Source organism: Macaca nemestrina, chromosome 8 (genome assembly GCF_043159975.1).
Source record: "Macaca nemestrina isolate mMacNem1 chromosome 8, mMacNem.hap1, whole genome shotgun sequence".
Lineage (NCBI taxonomy): Eukaryota > Metazoa > Chordata > Mammalia > Primates > Cercopithecidae > Macaca > Macaca nemestrina.
In genome coordinates this window covers 48,257,986-48,275,183 of record NC_092132.1, presented here as the reverse complement: position 1 = coordinate 48,275,183, position 17,198 = coordinate 48,257,986, and the positions used below count along the sequence as shown (strand labels likewise).

Here is a 17,198-nt window from a genome sequence, read left to right as displayed (position 1 = left end):
GATCATAAACCTAAATGTAAAATCTTAAACTATGATAATTATAGAAGAAAATATAGGAGAAAAATCTTTTGACCTCAGGTTAGACAAACATTTCTTAGATTACTAAAGGAACTAACCACTTAAAGAAATTGATAAATTGGACAGCGTCAAGAGTAAAATTTCCACTCTTTGGAAGATACCATTAAGAAAATGAAAGGCAAACCACAGAGGAGAAAATACAGTGCATACATCTGACAAAGAACTTGTAATTATTACAACTCAATTAAAAGGAGACTAACAACTTAAGAAAAAATGAGCAAAATATTTTAACAAACATTTCACAAAGAAGATACACCAATCCCCAATAAGTACATGAAAAGGTGTTTGAGATCATTAGTCATCACTGAAATACAAATTAAGTCTAGGTGTGGTGGCTCACACCTGTAATCCCAGCACTTTGGGAGGCCAAGGCCAGCAGATCACTTGAGGTCAGGAGTTTGAGACCAGCCTGGCCAACATGGTGAAACCCCAACCCTACAAAAAATACAAAAATTAGCCAGGTGTGGTGGCACTCTACAAAAAATACAAAAATTAGCCAGGCGTGGTGGCATGCACCTGTAGTCCCAGCTACTCAGGAGGCTGAGGCACAGGAATCACTTGAACCTGGGAAGTGAAGGCGGCAGTGAGCCGAGATTGCGCCTCTGCACTCCAGCCTGGATGACAGAGCGAGACTCCGTCCCAAAAAAAAAAAAAGAAAAGAAAAAGAAATACAAATTAAAACCAAGACAAGACATTGCTAACACTCACTAAAATGTCCAAAATAAACAAACTATGCAACAATGTGGATGAATTCCCAAATCATTATGCTGAGCAAAGGAAGCTAGACACAAGAGATCACACTGTATGATTCCTCTCATGTAAAAGTACAGGAAAGGCAAGCCTAATCCATAGTGACAGGAATCAAACCAACGGTTGCCTGAGACGGGGGTGGGAAAGAATGGACTGAAAAGGGCCATGAGTGAACTTTTAGGAGTATTGGAAATGTTTCGCATCTTATTGCTGTGGTAGTTACACAAGTGTGTTCGTTTGTCAAAACTTGTCAAATGTACACTTAGAATGAGTATTTTCTATTCTATTCAAATTTTGCATAAAAAGCAGCTAAGTATTTTGTTGTGCATGATAGAAGCAATATTAGCACTTACTGTTATCCAGCTCTTTTCCAAGGTGTTGCAGCACTATGAATTCCTTCAGTCACTCAGAGAATTAGGAAATTGGCATGGGTTGTTTTGATCTGATTGGGCATCACAATAGGAGCTGACCTTTCTGTCTTCTGAGCTCTCACTTTGGATCTCATAATTTGTTCCTGGTGTGTAAGTCCTAGCTCTCCTATTTGGGCCTCCTTAAGGTTGGGTGCTTAGCCCAACTATCACAGTCCTTGGCTTAAAACTTTCTCCTCAGCTCCTTTTACGAACGTAGTTATAAGTTGAATGAATGCATGCCTGGAGAGCAATTGAGATGGACGACTGTGGAAAGCGCTGCTTTTCCTATTAGTAGAGATATTCAAGAAAAGGCTCAACAGCCACATATTAGGGATATTATGAAGTGATTTAAACATTAGATGATGGTTGGACTAGAGAAGTTCTCTCCCAGTCCTGATTATGCGAAAAGAAAACTTCCAAGGGGAGGAGACATTTCTCCAGGGGGACGTGAGTCTAAATATTAGGAAGGTCAGTAGCTATTCTGACAACCTACCCACCACAGACAGAGTGGGATTCACTACTAAACCAGCAGAGTGGTTAGATGTCTGTCACCAGGCACGTGGGGCTGAATCAGAAGAAAGAGAAAGATATCATTTTGGAAATTTACAAATGAGACAGGAAATCTAATAAAAGGGATTTCAAAAAGCACATATTCATATGAGAAGTTCCCTGGAAAGAAGAGATGGGTGCTGGTGCGGGCAGGGGCCATCTGAGGATGGCAGCTTCACGGAATTGCCCTCTCACTCCACTCTGGGGCCACGACTCCCCACTCCTGTGGTCTTCTCCCTAAGATGAGTAAATACGAATTCAGAACCAAGTAAAACGGCCTACACATCCTCTCACCAGACTCTTTTGCTTATAATCATCATCATTACCTTAAAGCCAAAGTTTACTCATCTGTAAAATGAGGATAATAATAATTATAGAATCATTGTGAGGCTCTGATAAGATCATACCTGTAAGTGTTTAGTACAGGCTCATAGAAAGTACTTAGTAAATCCTGGCTATGATTGTGGTTATGATTTTGTTACATGTTTCATCATTAAACCATATATCATTTCCTCCAGAGACAAAAAGTAGGAATGCTATTTCCCAATCTCTGTACCATGCTCACAGCGAAACAGCCTGTGCCATCCACTAACATATCCATAAACAATCTCCACTGCATTCCAATCAGGAACTTAGGGAAAATGAGGCTTTTTTCTTGTTAAGCTTTATCTGCAGAATCTCAAGTAGTTTTTAGCTGTGCTCTTTTATATTCCAGTCAACCTCATTTCCACAGATGTACTCCCCTAGATTGAAAGTTCTGTGAAAGCAGGCACGGAAATTATGCCCACCACTGTTTCTCCAGGGCCTAGCAAGGTACTTGGCACTTTGTGGGAGCTGAGTAGATATAAGATGAATGAATATGATGCCCTTTCCAAAATCCTTCTACGCAAGTCTCACTACATTAGCCTCTGCCCTGCTATGTATACAAAAATGAGTGAAAGGTTGATACACTGTAAACCTAACTGTGATCATCGAGTAGTCATTTAACCTCTTTACAGCAGCTGGGTGACTATTTCTCAGCTATATGAAATTATTAAATAAGAAATAATTCATGTTTCATGTTCCATGTCCTCCATCATGAGGCCTTTTTACCGGTTTAATTAGTAAAGGACAGCACACTTTCCTCCCCACCTTTTGTCAAGAATTCTAAAGGCTTTAGAGAAAAATGACTCAGGAGGTGAAACAGCAGGACTCCTGGTGTGATTTATAAACTTGTCACTGGAAACTATTTCAGGATCTGCAGCAGCAAATCTCAAGCATCGTTTACCTTGCCCATAATTCTGGAGTTTGAGTATAAATGATGAAACAGCTAATGGCATGTTACCCCACAAAGTAGCATTAGCTTCCTTTATCATCATCAGCTGTTTTTTTCACAAAAATGTGTAAATTGCAGTTTATCTCACCAGAAAAGCATTGGTCAAATGTACTTTAATTATATTTTGTGTGGCTACTGAGAATAATCACTGTTTCTTCATCATAAGGAGTGTCCTAAAAAATTACATTAATGAGGGTCAACCACAAACAGCAGTGGGAATTTAGCTACCTTTAAATGCTAAATTTGCCCCTCAGCTTTGTAGATTCCCTATAAATGAATTTCTTTGGGTCAGGATGTTTCCCTGAGCGTTGGCATTTAGTGGATATTCCTTGAATCAACCTTGTACTTTAAGTGAAGTGTATTTGCATTAAGAGCATATTCATTTCCCAGGCTGCTGCTTACACATTTGTTTCCCTTTGTTTTGGAATTCACAAAGCTTTTCATGGTTTGCTCATTCATTCCCTTACTGCATAATGATTTTCAGTAGGTTATATTTTAGAAGGTTTTGTGTCAAAAAAAAAAAAAAATATTTGCATCTCTTCATCAGGTAGTCAGTTAAAGAGGCTGTATTGAGCTGCCAAATGGGACACTGCCAGGTGACCAGGAAAGAAAAGCCTACTTGCATAAATAAAATGAAAGCATATTAGAACATTTAGGTAACATTCACCTGATTTTTCACTGTTGTCAACTTCTAACTGTGTTTCATCTTCAAGGATTATGGTTTGAAGCGAGGATAATTCGCCTTGTTTTTGTCTTCCTTGTAGTTCTTCCCTTAGAACCTGGTTTGGGAAAAACCTCACTAATATTTTGTAGCATCAGCCAAGTAGTTGTCATCTTTTTTGTAACCAATTGCCTTACACAAAAGCATAGGCACACTTATTTTGGATAAATCCATACTGTCTGACAAATAAGCAAATATGGAAAATATAAAGGAATCCAAAGGCTCTCACACTCAGATCAATTTTCTTCATTGGCCAGAGCTGCCTCTAAAGAAATTCATTTGACACCGTCTTCATTTTTCTGAACATGATACATATTATTCATTAGCATTTAAGCTTATATTTAATACACATTTTCAGATAGGATTTTTCTAGTAGTGAGACTTTTTTATATGTTTACCTATTATTATCCATGGTAGAGTTTCTTGTGCCCTTGACACTATGATATCTGGAAATGAAAAAAGCCCATTTTGGTTCAGATTCTTGGTCCCTCTAGCTATAATTCTACTGCTGACAGCGGCCCCTAGAGGCATTTTGTGGAGGGCCGCTGCCACTTTGACATCACCCCTAAAATTGTTGGGCACACCCTCTCTAAAATAATTTTATTTCTCAATATCGCTTAATCACTATGAATTTATACTAGAGTCCTTTAAAAGAACAATTTTAGCCTGCCCTACTTGTTGGGAAGAAGAGGGGAAATTAACAGCATCTTATAACTGGAAGGACCTTTATAGGTTCCCAAGACTGATTCCAATTCCAAATAATAATACCAGTCCACAAGTGGACCTGCTTATAGAGAAACACCTGTTGCTTCTGTTTTTTGTCTCATATCCAGTTAGTTTCCCATTCACAGCAAAACATTCCCTTCAATCTCAAGGAAACTCAACCTTTTTGATTATTAGTATAGTTTCATCCAAGTTTGAATAGGTAAAATATCCTCTTTTTCTTGCCTATAATTTTTAAACCTTTTTAAAGGTTGTAAAGAATTAGGTAGTCAAGACTTCTTATAAAGCCAGGGTTTCTTTTTTCCTAGACTCTTCGTGCTTAAGTGCTCTATGATAACATGTAGATGTTATAAATTCCTCAGCTTGGCCATGTGGAAGTGAAAACCACTGGTCAGGGGTGTGTGGATTCTCCCTTGTGACCTCTCTCATATTACTGTGAACCAGTTGGCCTCCAATACCATAAGCATTAACAATGGCTGACAAAATTGGGACTCCAGCTCCATTGTGTCACCTGGGCATCCGTGCAGCAGTCCTGCCAAACAGTCCTGCTAAACTATTCCAATTTCAGATGGGAATTTGATCAGAAACAGCATTTTCATGTAATACTTCCCACTTGTCTAATTCCCTTGTTTCTGCTTTGCCAACATAATGAGCGGTGGGCATGAAGATGTTTAAGTTCAAATGTCGTCTCTGCTAAAACCTGACTTCCACTGCACTGTGGCTTTATAACCTCCTTGTGTTTGTAGCCAGCTATCAAAAATCTGTCCATTTGAACATGATTATACTAAAGCATGATTATTTTAAAGCTTTCATTATAAACTCTACACTGGAAATAATCTTTAGAGTGTTTTCAGGTTTGAAAACCCATATGCACTGAATGTTCTCATGGTGTGCTCTGTCAGAAACAATTTTTAATGATGTTTTCTCAGTGAGCATCATTCCCCAGGTGTGGAGAGAACTGCAGAAAGGCATTTACAAGGAGTCACGCTGGCTCAGATAGGTGAAGGAAGAACTTTATTGACGTCAGACCATGAAAAGAGAGTGGGCAGTAAATTCTATATAGACAAAGGTGAAAACAATAAACTGAGCCTGATATATAAACATGAGTACAATTCAAAATAGAATGGTAAGGAGGTGTGGATGTTTCTTTATCACTATAAATGTTTTTGACACACCTGCACACACAGAAAATTATAAACTCAAAGATAATGAACCTAGAGTCATGTGGAGGGTGTGAGGTGGGTCAAAAGAGAAATAGAGGATATTAAGGAGTATAGGTAGGTATTGAAGAAGAGCTGCATTTTATACACATACAGACACATTCACACATATATACCTATATATACTCTTTCTGTCTCTCCATATATACATATATATTTATATTTTTGCACATGTGAATACATATATGTAATGTATATTTATTTTCCCCCAATACTCCTCATACCTAGAGACCATGAACTACATACAGAGGGAAGGCACACTTTCTACCTGAAGGCCAGCCCTTACATTGGTGATCAGTTTGTTCAGTGCTCTTGATCATTAGAGTATGTGTATAAAATCATGGATGGGAACTTTGTGAGCCATTTAACTTTTGCAAGAAGCATATGAATGTGATTGTTCTTTTAGAGTTTGTTAGGTGGGTGGTGGTAAAGTAATACAGTTTTCTAGATGATAAAATCATGAATCTCATACATTTCAAAAATTTTATTCAATCATTAATTAATGAGAATATCAGTAAGATGTTAAACAAATTTAAAGAGCATTTGAAAAACCAAGTCTATGCAACTTAATAAATATATATTAGGATAAAATTGCTGGGTTAGATAAAAACTGGTTAATGTCTTAGAAGCCAATAAACAGTAACTTTTGAGATATCTGTTCTATGGGACAAAATTCATTTTCATCTCTTTTAGACATCTGTAAGTTAACATGTAACTTCACTAAATCTGGGGCCTTTAATCAACAGTAAGCAGTGAGTCAAAATAAGTAGATTCTAATAAATAATCTTTGAGTGAACTTGGCCCTGGAATGACATTGAAAGAACGTACTGCCTACCTTTTTGCTTTATTTTTAAGTCATGAATAATTTTTGTAAGAGTGGAGAAAGGTATAAGAACATTCTGAGTAGTACATAATAGTGTTTGGATCTCAACTTGTATACTGCTATATGTTTACATGGTTTTGGTAAGGAGTACTGGCTTGTCATTCTCCAAGGCAGAAGCTGAAAGTAGAAGCCCCAGAAAGTGGGACTGACTTACCGTAAGTTGCTGCAGAAAAGAAGGATGGAGTCAATCTTTATTTCTGCTTTTGTCCCATTACACGTTAATAATTTTTTTCATTTACCCATTTAGTGATTCAACAAATATCTGTTAAGCACCCACTATGTGCCAGGCATTAAGGATTGGGATGACAAAGCCCCTGCTCTTAAGGAGCTTACATTCTAGCAGAAAAGACAGACAACAAATAAAAAAACCATGATAATATTGTTTCAGCTGGTAAATAGTGCTATGAAAAAGAAAACAAGAAGCAGCATCAAGGTAAGGGAGAAAATGAGTGACCACATGGAGGGGTGGACTTTAGATTGAATGGTCAGGAAGTCCCAGGAGGACTTTCAGGCCTGCAGAGTGTGGCCTGGCCAGAGCGACGGGCTCAACATCAAGTAGGGCTGCCATTCATCTTCTGCCCACTGTGTGAATGTAATTCAAGTCTTTACTGTATTTCATGGTCCAGGATACCTCCAACCCAAGTTTCCATCTCCTTGTCATAAAGTAGAATAGGGGTGGAAGATCAGAGCTGCAAACAAAGCAATTCATACAAATGGTTTCCCACTGCAGAAAAGACACATTTACTGGGATAGGGCAGTGAGAGAAGGTACAGAGCATGGATTTCAGATCAGAGACACATGGGTTTGAATCCTATTTCTACCACTTATTACTGTATGACATTGGACAAGTTACAGAGATCTATTTTCCATCTGTTAAAGACACATGAAGATCCCTCCCTCATGGGGCCAATTCAATAAAATCATCTCCAGAAAGTCCTCAGTACACAGAAAGCACTCAACAAGTAGTGACTATTATTTTTGCAATTCCCCTATATGGGGAGTCTGTAGTATCATCCTCATGTAGTACTGATTAACTAGTCCTAGTTACTGCTGCCACACAGTTTTACAACCTTACAGAAAGATGACTCATTATCACACAGTTCGGATACCCTGGGACCTGCAAGTCCACCAGAGGTGTTGGTGTTGACCTAAACTATGTGGTCAAAATTATCCCCATAGCCAAGCCAAGGTTTCCAAAGAGACCGAAGGTACATAGGCTTAGTGGCACACCTAAAACTTTTTCACCCAAGTTTGCAGATTCTTGGGTAGCTTGAGAGTTTAGAAACTAAAACTAGAACACTTTTAATGGATTTTTGAGGATTCCTTTTTTTTTTTTTTTTTTTTTTTTTTTTTACTTTCTGGTCCTGTCTTGTCCTTTGTTTTCCTTTCCTTTTTGCCCCCTCTTATGAGTTGAGTTGCTTTTTCTTCTAGGGAGCTATGTGTTAGGAAACTGTTAATGAACTGCTTTTGAGTCTAATTTTCAGTAAGATTTAATACAGTAGGGATTAAACTGCCCCCTTGAAAAGAGAGATTAAGTGTCTGCAAATCCCATGAATTGATTTTCTAATTGTTTTGGTAATAATGTGTGTTTTTTTTTTTCATTTGCTAATGTTGCTGAAAATAATAATAGTTTTGATTAAATTTTAAATGTATTTTTAGTATTTTAAGGATTCTAGAGGGACTAAGTTTTCTTGCAGGGAATATGTTAAGACCATAACATTCTTCCCTAACCCATAATTATTATGATCAGGGAATGTCTATAATACATTCCATGGCAATTAAATTGCATACCCCAGACTGTTCAAGATGTGTTTATAAAAGGAGAAATGGATTTCCCACAGCTGCTCGCCTATGAATGCATCCTTCACACAGAACCACAGTAGCCAGTGTATGCACTAAAATAACAGACTTGAATTTAAACTTTCAGTGCTTTCGAATGTCTTTCAAAAACTTCTCATAACACAAATTGCTTAATTTGTGTACATGAAAACTCACTGATTACATATGAATGAGAGTCAACCTACAATAATGGGGACTTTGAGAATCTTTGTGTATGTGCCCACCCATCTCTTCAGGAATTAGCAGGTATTCAGTCTTGTTCCAACATTCCGCACAAGCCGCAGTCATTAGTGAGAGCACCCTGTGAAGGCTGGAATCTGCTGTGAACAGTGTGGGGCACCTCGGGTATTTTTTATAATATTCATCAGATGGTCTTCACCCAGTCACATAGCTGGAAAATATTTTCTGTGAGATGAATGTTTACAGAAAAAAAAAAGAAAGATTCATAGAGAATAAGAAGGAGCAAGGGAAGGGGGAAGAGGGAAAATAATCCAAACCAGGGTCAGGTCTGTGATACAGACTAGAATCACAGACCAGCTGTTCCATCTTTAACAGCGATCGTCACAACCTTGATTTATTAAATTGGAATTTAAATCCTCCAAGTTGTAATGAATTGATCATGATGCTGTTGATATGGACTGGTTCATCTTTGTGGCTGTATAACAACTATAATAAAGAATTAATTGAGCACCTACTAATCCTCACAAGCTTCTTGGAAGCTGGATATCATTAGCCCTATTTCATAATTGAGGAAACTAAAGTTGAATGGCTTTACATCATTCTTTCAAAGTCACTCAGTTTTTAAGCAGAAGAATTTGAATTTGAACCCAGCCCTACCTGCCTCTAAACCCCATATTCTCTCAGCTGTATCTCCCTGCCTAGGTGCAACGGCTCCTTGGCTGACATGCAGAAGGATATGTCTTCACATTCTTAAACTCCAGACCTCCCTTGGAAATAATTTCCTAATGGTGAAACTGCCCTAATAATGCTGTAGTTTGTTTCCAAGGGAGAATATTTGCCTTCAGAGCAAGCTCCTTCTACCAGCTTTCTATTTCATAAATGCATTTTATGACTCCCTCTTCAGAGCTCATATACCTGTCAGAAGATCCTGTGCAATTTATCCCTGGGGATAGTTAACATTCCCCCCGACCCACCCACCTTGCGATGTCAGGTGCTCTCAGAAATGGAAGTGCAGGATCTCCCTCAGTGCCTGTCTTTTAGATCAGTAGCTGTCACTGATGAAATGTCCTTGGAACTAAAGAGACAAAGTTGCAAGCCAGCCGGTGGGCCCACCCTGGGATATCCTGCAGTTACCAGCATTCTCACTAGTGATAGAAGACGTTTTGGAGTTGTTTTAGTTTTGTAGAACGTTCATGGGAACTTAGATGATATCTGAGGAAATGCCTTCTTCAAGTCACTAGTTCTAAAGGAAGGCAGCCAAATTCCTTCAGTCTGAGAATTTTGGAGCTCTGAAGAGGGCATGGACAAATATTTCTTGCCTCTCTTTTTGAAATACGGAATTTGGAGCCTTTGTCTGTCAACCACCATGCAGTATCTTTAAGAAGCCCTGACTGGGAAGGAAACAGCCCCAAGTGTTCCAAGCTGTCTGCTGGAATAAAATGTCCCTTCCTGTTTCCTGATATCCACAATCCTAATTCATCCTCCATTCACCCTCAGTGACTTCTTTTCTTTGAAGGTTTTTACTCTGTCCTTGTACATGAATTTGACATTCACCTGATGCTCTGTGGGGTCCAGAGAGCATGTACTCCCCACGAGCTTCAACTAATTCTAAAATGTCACAGTTTCTGTTAAAGTGCTTTCTAGCTACTACCAGAATAAACATACAGATTTGTCTCCCCTGGGTGTGCTGTGAGTTCATGGCATAAAGTATTTTCCGGTTTTAAAATGGACTTCTGGCCTGTAATCCCAGCACTTTGGGAGGCCAAGGTGGGTGGATCACGAGGTCAGGAGATCGAGACCACCCTGGCTAATGCAGTGAAACCCTGTCTCTACTAAAAACACAAAAAATTAGCCAGGGGCATGGTGGCAGGTGCCTGTAGTCCCGGGAGGCCGAGCTTGCAGTGAGCCAAGATCGTGCCACTGCACTCCAGCCTGGGCGACAGAGCAAGACTCTGTCTCAAAAAAAAAAAAAAAAAGACTTTGAGCTTTTCTGCTGGGAAGTGTGGTTATCTGTGCCTTCTGGAGGTCAAGATGTCATCACCTGGCCCTGGTCCCTCTCACTTCTCCCCAGACTGGACCTCTTCTCCAGCTGTATACTCACCTTCGTGGTTGTTCACACAATTTCTCCTTCAAGTTTTTTGGAGCATCTCCCTAAGGTGCAGCTCTAGTCACCCCACCTTCCTATTCATCTCCCGGCCACCATGGCTCCACATTTGTGAACTACATTCAGTCTATTTTCAGCCTTACATTTAGGACCTTCACAAGTGGTTGCCAACTTTATCTGCCAATAATTAGCCCAAGTTACCCCCCAATATCAACCAAACTGGAATGCTCGCATGTTCTGTTCATCTGGAAACCTGTGCCTATATCTGTGTGTTGACATCCTAAGTATTCCACCCCAGAACAAGGGGTTTATGGGAGTAGATAGGGGAAAACTCTGGTACGAAGTTGTAAGAACTTGGGTTGGGCTTGGAGAAAACCTAGATGGCATCCTGGGGCAATGGATGGCTCAAGAACAAGAGCAATGTCCAGTCCACAAGACAGGAAGTAGGGGATTCAAAGAGGGAAATCCTAGCAATGTGGTTACCAGAAACATAGAGACATCCGTCCCCTTCCCTAATATAGTTATTGGATATAATAATAATTGTCTTTTTATAATACATGACTTAGCAGGAGGCAAAATAAGCGAATTCCTCAGAGGTGAGAAATAATAGAAATAACGAAAATCTATAGAAGTAGGAAAACCCTGGGGCCTGGCATTTGTCTGCTAATCCCTGTTTGCCTAGATTATTGGGTTTTACTGAGCAGTGAGTGCCTCTAGGACAAGTACAAAACTTGGGGCCACTAATGTGCTTTATAAGATATTGATTAACTTTAGACTTATTAAGATGAATATGTAACCTATAATTTCCAAGGTCCCCACTGCCAGAATTGAAATAAAGCATGTAACTTCCAAACTATAGAGTTGGGGAGAAAATGAATGAGAGGAGGGAAAAAAATCAACCCAAACGAAGGCAAGAAAGAAAGAAAAAAAAAAGAAACCTAGAAAACACAATAAACAGATAGAAGCAAAAACAAATTCAACTCTAAACTATTCATAAGAGAAACTCCTAAAAGTATGAGACAGAGAAAGGCTGCCAGTAAAACGATAGGAAAGGACATACCAGGGTAATACTCTGCAAAAAGAAGCAGGTGTGTCTATCTTAAATATTAGGAAAAACTAGACTTCCAGAACAAAAAGCAATGCTACAGATGAATTTTCAATTTTCCAGGGATACCTAATTTTAAATTTGTATACCCCTAACAACATAACTTTGAAATATATTTTTAAAATTACTGGAACTACAATATATTCAAAATCACGAAGGGACATTTTCACACATCTCTCTCAAAACTGATGGGTCGAATACACAATAAATCAGTAAGGAGTTAAAAGGTTTGAAGAACACAATTAAGAAGCTTGATCTAATGGACTTACATGAGCACTGAAAGCACATTCTCTTCAAATACATATGGAACATTTACAAAAATGTATCATATAATAGGCTATAGAGCAAACATCAACAAAATTCAAAGAATCTGTATCATATAGTCAATGTCCTCTAACAGTTAAATTAGAAATCAATAATGAAAAAATAACTTAGAAAACTTCATACTTTTGAAAATTAAAAAATGCATTCTAACTCATGAGTCAAGGAAAAAAGTCAAACTACAAATTAATAAATATTTAGAACTGAATTGTCATGAAACTACTAATGGGAACTGGTAAGATACAGCTAAAGCAGTATCGAGGGAAGATTATAGCCTTACTGCAGATACTAGAGACAAAGTACGTCTGCAGAGTAATAAACTGAGTGTTTAACTCCAAAAATTAGGGAAAAAAAGCAAGTAAATTCAAAGAAAGGAGAAGTAAAATAATATAAGCATAATATAAACTGAGGAGCAGGAATCAATGGAAGAATAACTACTAAATAATAGAAAGTATCCAAAAAATGAAAGTCATCATCTTTTCTTTTTCTTCAAAATACTAATAAAACTGACAAACTGCAAGCAAGATTTTAAAAAAAACGAGAAAACACTGATAATCAACATCAAGAATGAAAAAGAGGGCATCACTATAGGTGCTGCAGACATCAACGAAAATTAAAAATAGGATATTACTGACAACTTCATGCCAATTATTTTGAGCATTTGGGCAAAACTCACAAATTCCTAGACAAATGTAATTTCTATAGTTAATTCAAGAATAAGTAGAAAACCTGAATAGCCCAATAACCATGAAAGAAATTGAATCATTAAAATTGTTATCATAAAGAAAACATCAGACTTTGACGGCTTTGTTAAAAGTTCTACAAAATAACCAGGAAATAAATAATTCTAATCTTACACAAACTATCCCAGAATGTATATAAAAAAGAATGAAAACCATGTTATGAATCAGACACATCCTTGATACTAAAACTGGAGAGTCACAAATAGAAAATGTAGGTTTTTCAAAATGAAAATTTACAATAGCAACAAAATATATAAGCCATCAAAGAAAGAAAACTAACAAAAGATATGTAAAACTGTTATAAAACTTTAAAGACATTACAGAAGACAAATAAAAACATATATCAACACACCATTTTCATGGATAAGAACACAATATTCTAAAAAAAAGATGTTAGGTTTTCCCCCAGTTTAAAATAGATATTACCACAATTCTGATCAAAATCCAAAAATACTTTTGGAGTATATTTAGATGGTTCTAAAATTTATCTGAAAGAGCAAATGGTTCTGAATAATCAAAACACTCCTGAAGAAGCAGGAAGAGAAAGTGAGGGAATTTGTCCTAAGGGATAGCAAGGATTCTAAAGTAATAGCAATTAAGATAGTGTGGCATTGTTGCAGAGATAGACAAATAGATCATTGAAACAATTAGCACAAAAATAAACATATAAGGAAACTTAATATGGCACAATCGGTACCACAGATCAGTGGGGAAAGAGGATGTACTACTAATCAATAAATGTTTCTAGACAATGGAAAACTGAAAATAGAATCCTACCTCACACCCAACACAAAAATCATTTCCTATTCTGGGTGGGTGAGAACTTAAAAACAAAAATAAAATCTTTTTAAAATTCAGATTGGAATATCAGAGAATATCTTTATAACATTAGGGTAAGGAAGGACTTCTTAAGACATAAACAGTACAAATCTTACAGGAAAAGATTCATAAATCCAACTACGTTGAAAGTAAGAACACTTACTCATCAAAACACACACTAAACAGGGTAAAAAGATGAGCCACAAACTGGGAAATGATATATACAAACTTACTAACAGAAGAGTAGTGTCTAAATTATGCCAAGAACTCTTACAAGTCAATAAGAAAAAGACAAATCCATTGAAAAATGGACAAAATGCATGAACAAGAACTTCACAAAAGAGAAAACACACATAAATGACAAAAAAAATCCATAGTTAAAAACATACTTAATCTCACAATTAGTCTCACTTTTAAAACTGAGAATGAGCTAACATTTCACACTCACCAAATTTACAAAAATTAGTTTGACAATATCAAGTGCTGTAGACTATGTGAAGCAAGAGAATGACTCATATACTAACAGTGTAAGTGTAAATTGAAAAGGAAAACATTTTGGAATTGCATGGTAAAATTGAACACACACATACTCTATAGCCCAGCAAACCACTCCTACATTCAAAGCCTTGAGAGTGTTGGTAGCAACATGTAACAGAAAACTGGAAACAACCTAAATGACCATTGTTGGTAAAATGGATAAAAAATAAATACAAAGAGGTAATGTACTGCAATAAAACATGCAAATACTACAGCTATACACAACAGCATAGATAAATCTTATCTATGTTTGGATGGAAAAAGCAAGCTGAAGAAATATATCTGGAGGATATGGTTCAAAAGTAAGCAATATTAACTGTGTTATCTGTACATGTATATTTGTTATATATAGTCAAATACATATATGTGGTAAAGTATGAAGTGGTAAAACTGTAGAAAAGCAAGGAGTGATTAAGAGGCAAGGCAGGCTAGTGGGTACCTCTGGAGGGAGGAAAAGATCCGCAATGGGCAGGGGTGTCATAAATGGGTTTCCAAGATACTAGTAATATCATTCTTGAATTGAATTATGGACATATATATATACTTATTGTCACCCTTTATAATATACATTTATGTTCTCTACAAGCTTATGTGTGTTTGGTATATTTCACAATAAAACAGTCAACCAACCAATCAATCAAGCTAGCTAGAGGCTAAAGAACTGCAACTAGAATCCGTAAGATGAGCCTAGTAGGTTTTCAAGGATATATAAGAGACAGTGAAGTTTCCCTGAGGCTATGATCCATGACTGAAACTAGCAAAAGGCTTCCCACTTGAATGAGAAGGAAGCTTTGAAGTGGGGCAGAGACTCCTGCTGGTGCCCTTGGAGGTTGCTGGGGACATTATGACTCTAGGTAGTAAATGGATGATTTGAGAAGGAAAACTTGAACAAAGGGGTATTGACTTTCTTTTGTATCCAGGAAGGTACATGATTTGCAAACATGCAGATACAAAGAAGATACTGTCTTTTTATAAATATGAGGCATTTGTCTCAGTTACTTATACAAATAAAAGTTTATTTTCCCTTATATCACTGGAAATCCAGAAGAAGGCGGTGCAGAGCTTCTTGAGAGAGTTAGCAATATTTTCTAAATGCAGGCTACTTCCACTCTGCCATTTTCAGTTTAGGGGTTTTTTGCCCCATGAAGCTCCAAAGTTCTCATCTGCCTTTAATGCAGCGTTAGGGGTATTTTCCCAACTCTTCGTCAACGAAGTTAAAGATTTTTCTAGAACTCACCCACAGCTGGGTACTCACATTATAGTCATCAGAATGGTGACACATGGACATTCCTTGCTGCAAGAGAGCCTGGAAAAGTAATTATTTTGCTATTGCAGAGTGTACAATAGGAGCAGGCAAAAGTGAAGAGGGAGAGGTGTGTGTATTCAGCAGTGTCTGTCAAAATACTCCACTAAGAATTCTTCCTCTTTTATCTGCAGGAGCCAGTCTACTTGATGACTTATACAAGTATTTCTTCTTCCATCACTCCCACGGAGACACCATGACTGTCATGGATCCAAAGCAGATGAATGTTGCTGCTGCTGTTTGGGCTGTTGTTTCCTATGTTGTTGCAGACATGGAAGAAATGCTGCCTAGGTCCTAGAAACAGCAAGAAAGAAACATTTTCATGCTTCTGGCCAGGAATCCTGGCTCTGCAACTTTGGAAAACCCCTCTTCACATAACAATTTCATCTAATTCATCTTCAAAGCGCAACTCTATTTCATGTTTTCTGTTATTATCTTTCTTGATACTTTCCAAATTCTCTGATTCTAGAAAAAGGAATCATTCTCCCCTCCCTTCCACCACATAGAATCAACATATGATAGGGATCACAGCGAGGGCATTTCTTTATATCACCTCTTAAAAACATCGTTTCCACTTTAAAACTAAACACAATAAATTTTTGGAAGATCTCTGATTTTTATGTGTTCATTTATGAACATAAACATTAAATATGAAAATATGGTTTATATTATTTATTGAAGGAGTAGAAGAATTACTCAATTTTAGTGTGATCTTAATTGAATATATGGAGGCATTTGACTTTCTAATTTGTATATTTTCATATTATGTGAATTTTAAAAATGAACTTCGGAATTTTTTAATTTGCAGGAAAAAAGGATATTATCATTTGGGGAAAAAATCAAGAATATATAATTCAATTGCCTTATTAAAGATAAGTACTAGGGTCCGTCACTAGATAAATAGCAATGCAATTTTGCATTTATGTTTTGTATATTTTACACAACATTTCCATGAAGTTGGTGCTTATTCACAATTTGCTGATGACATGATTGAAGCTCAGAGAGGCTCAATAATATTTTCAGAGCCGTCTGGAGCAAACACAGTAATCCCCATCCTCTCTGGAGCCAATTTCTACTATTTTTCCTCACACAACATCCAATATTCAATAAAAAATTACAAGACATACCAAAAAAAAAAGAAAAACAAGAAAAAATGAACTTATTGTCAAGAGATAAAGCAATTAAGAGAACAAGACTAAGAGATGACCTAGAAGTTTGAATGATCAGAGGAGTTTAACCTAACTATGATAATTATGTTAAAGATCTAGTAAGAAAAATAGACCGCACACATGAACAGAAGGGGAATTTCAGCAGTGTTGGAAATCATAAAATGGAGTCAAATATGTTAAAAAATGCAATGTCAGAGATATAAAACTTTTTTGTCAGACTCATCAGCCAACTGCACAAGGCTGCAGAGAGCATCAGTGGACTTGAATATATGCCAATAGAAATTATCCAAAAAGAGAAAAGAAAAAAAAAATGCCAGAGTGAATCATCCAGAAAAAAAAAAAAAAGCCAGAGTGAATCATCCAAGAATTGTGATACAATATCAAGTTGTTCTAGTATGTGTGTAATTGGATTTTCAGAAGGAGAGTACA

At 37.1% G+C, this 17,198-nt stretch overlaps 2 protein-coding genes across 3 annotated transcripts in view; one reads left to right on the top strand and one right to left on the bottom strand.

Moving 5' to 3' along the window:
* Positions 1-16,214, top strand: part of LOC105476099 (carboxypeptidase Q) — a 494,234-nt gene extending 478,020 nt beyond the window's left edge. For both annotated transcript variants that reach the window (XM_011731752.3, XM_071067973.1), the window contains exon 8: positions 15,735-16,214. In XM_011731752.3, the coding sequence (XP_011730054.2) occupies positions 15,735-15,898 (164 nt within the window). In that variant the 3' untranslated portion in view covers positions 15,899-16,214. The remainder of the gene's footprint in view (positions 1-15,734) is intronic.
* Positions 1-17,198, bottom strand: part of LOC105476102 (TSPY like 5) — a 321,338-nt gene that overhangs the window by 173,608 nt on the left and 130,532 nt on the right. The gene's annotated exons all lie outside the window — the stretch shown is intronic.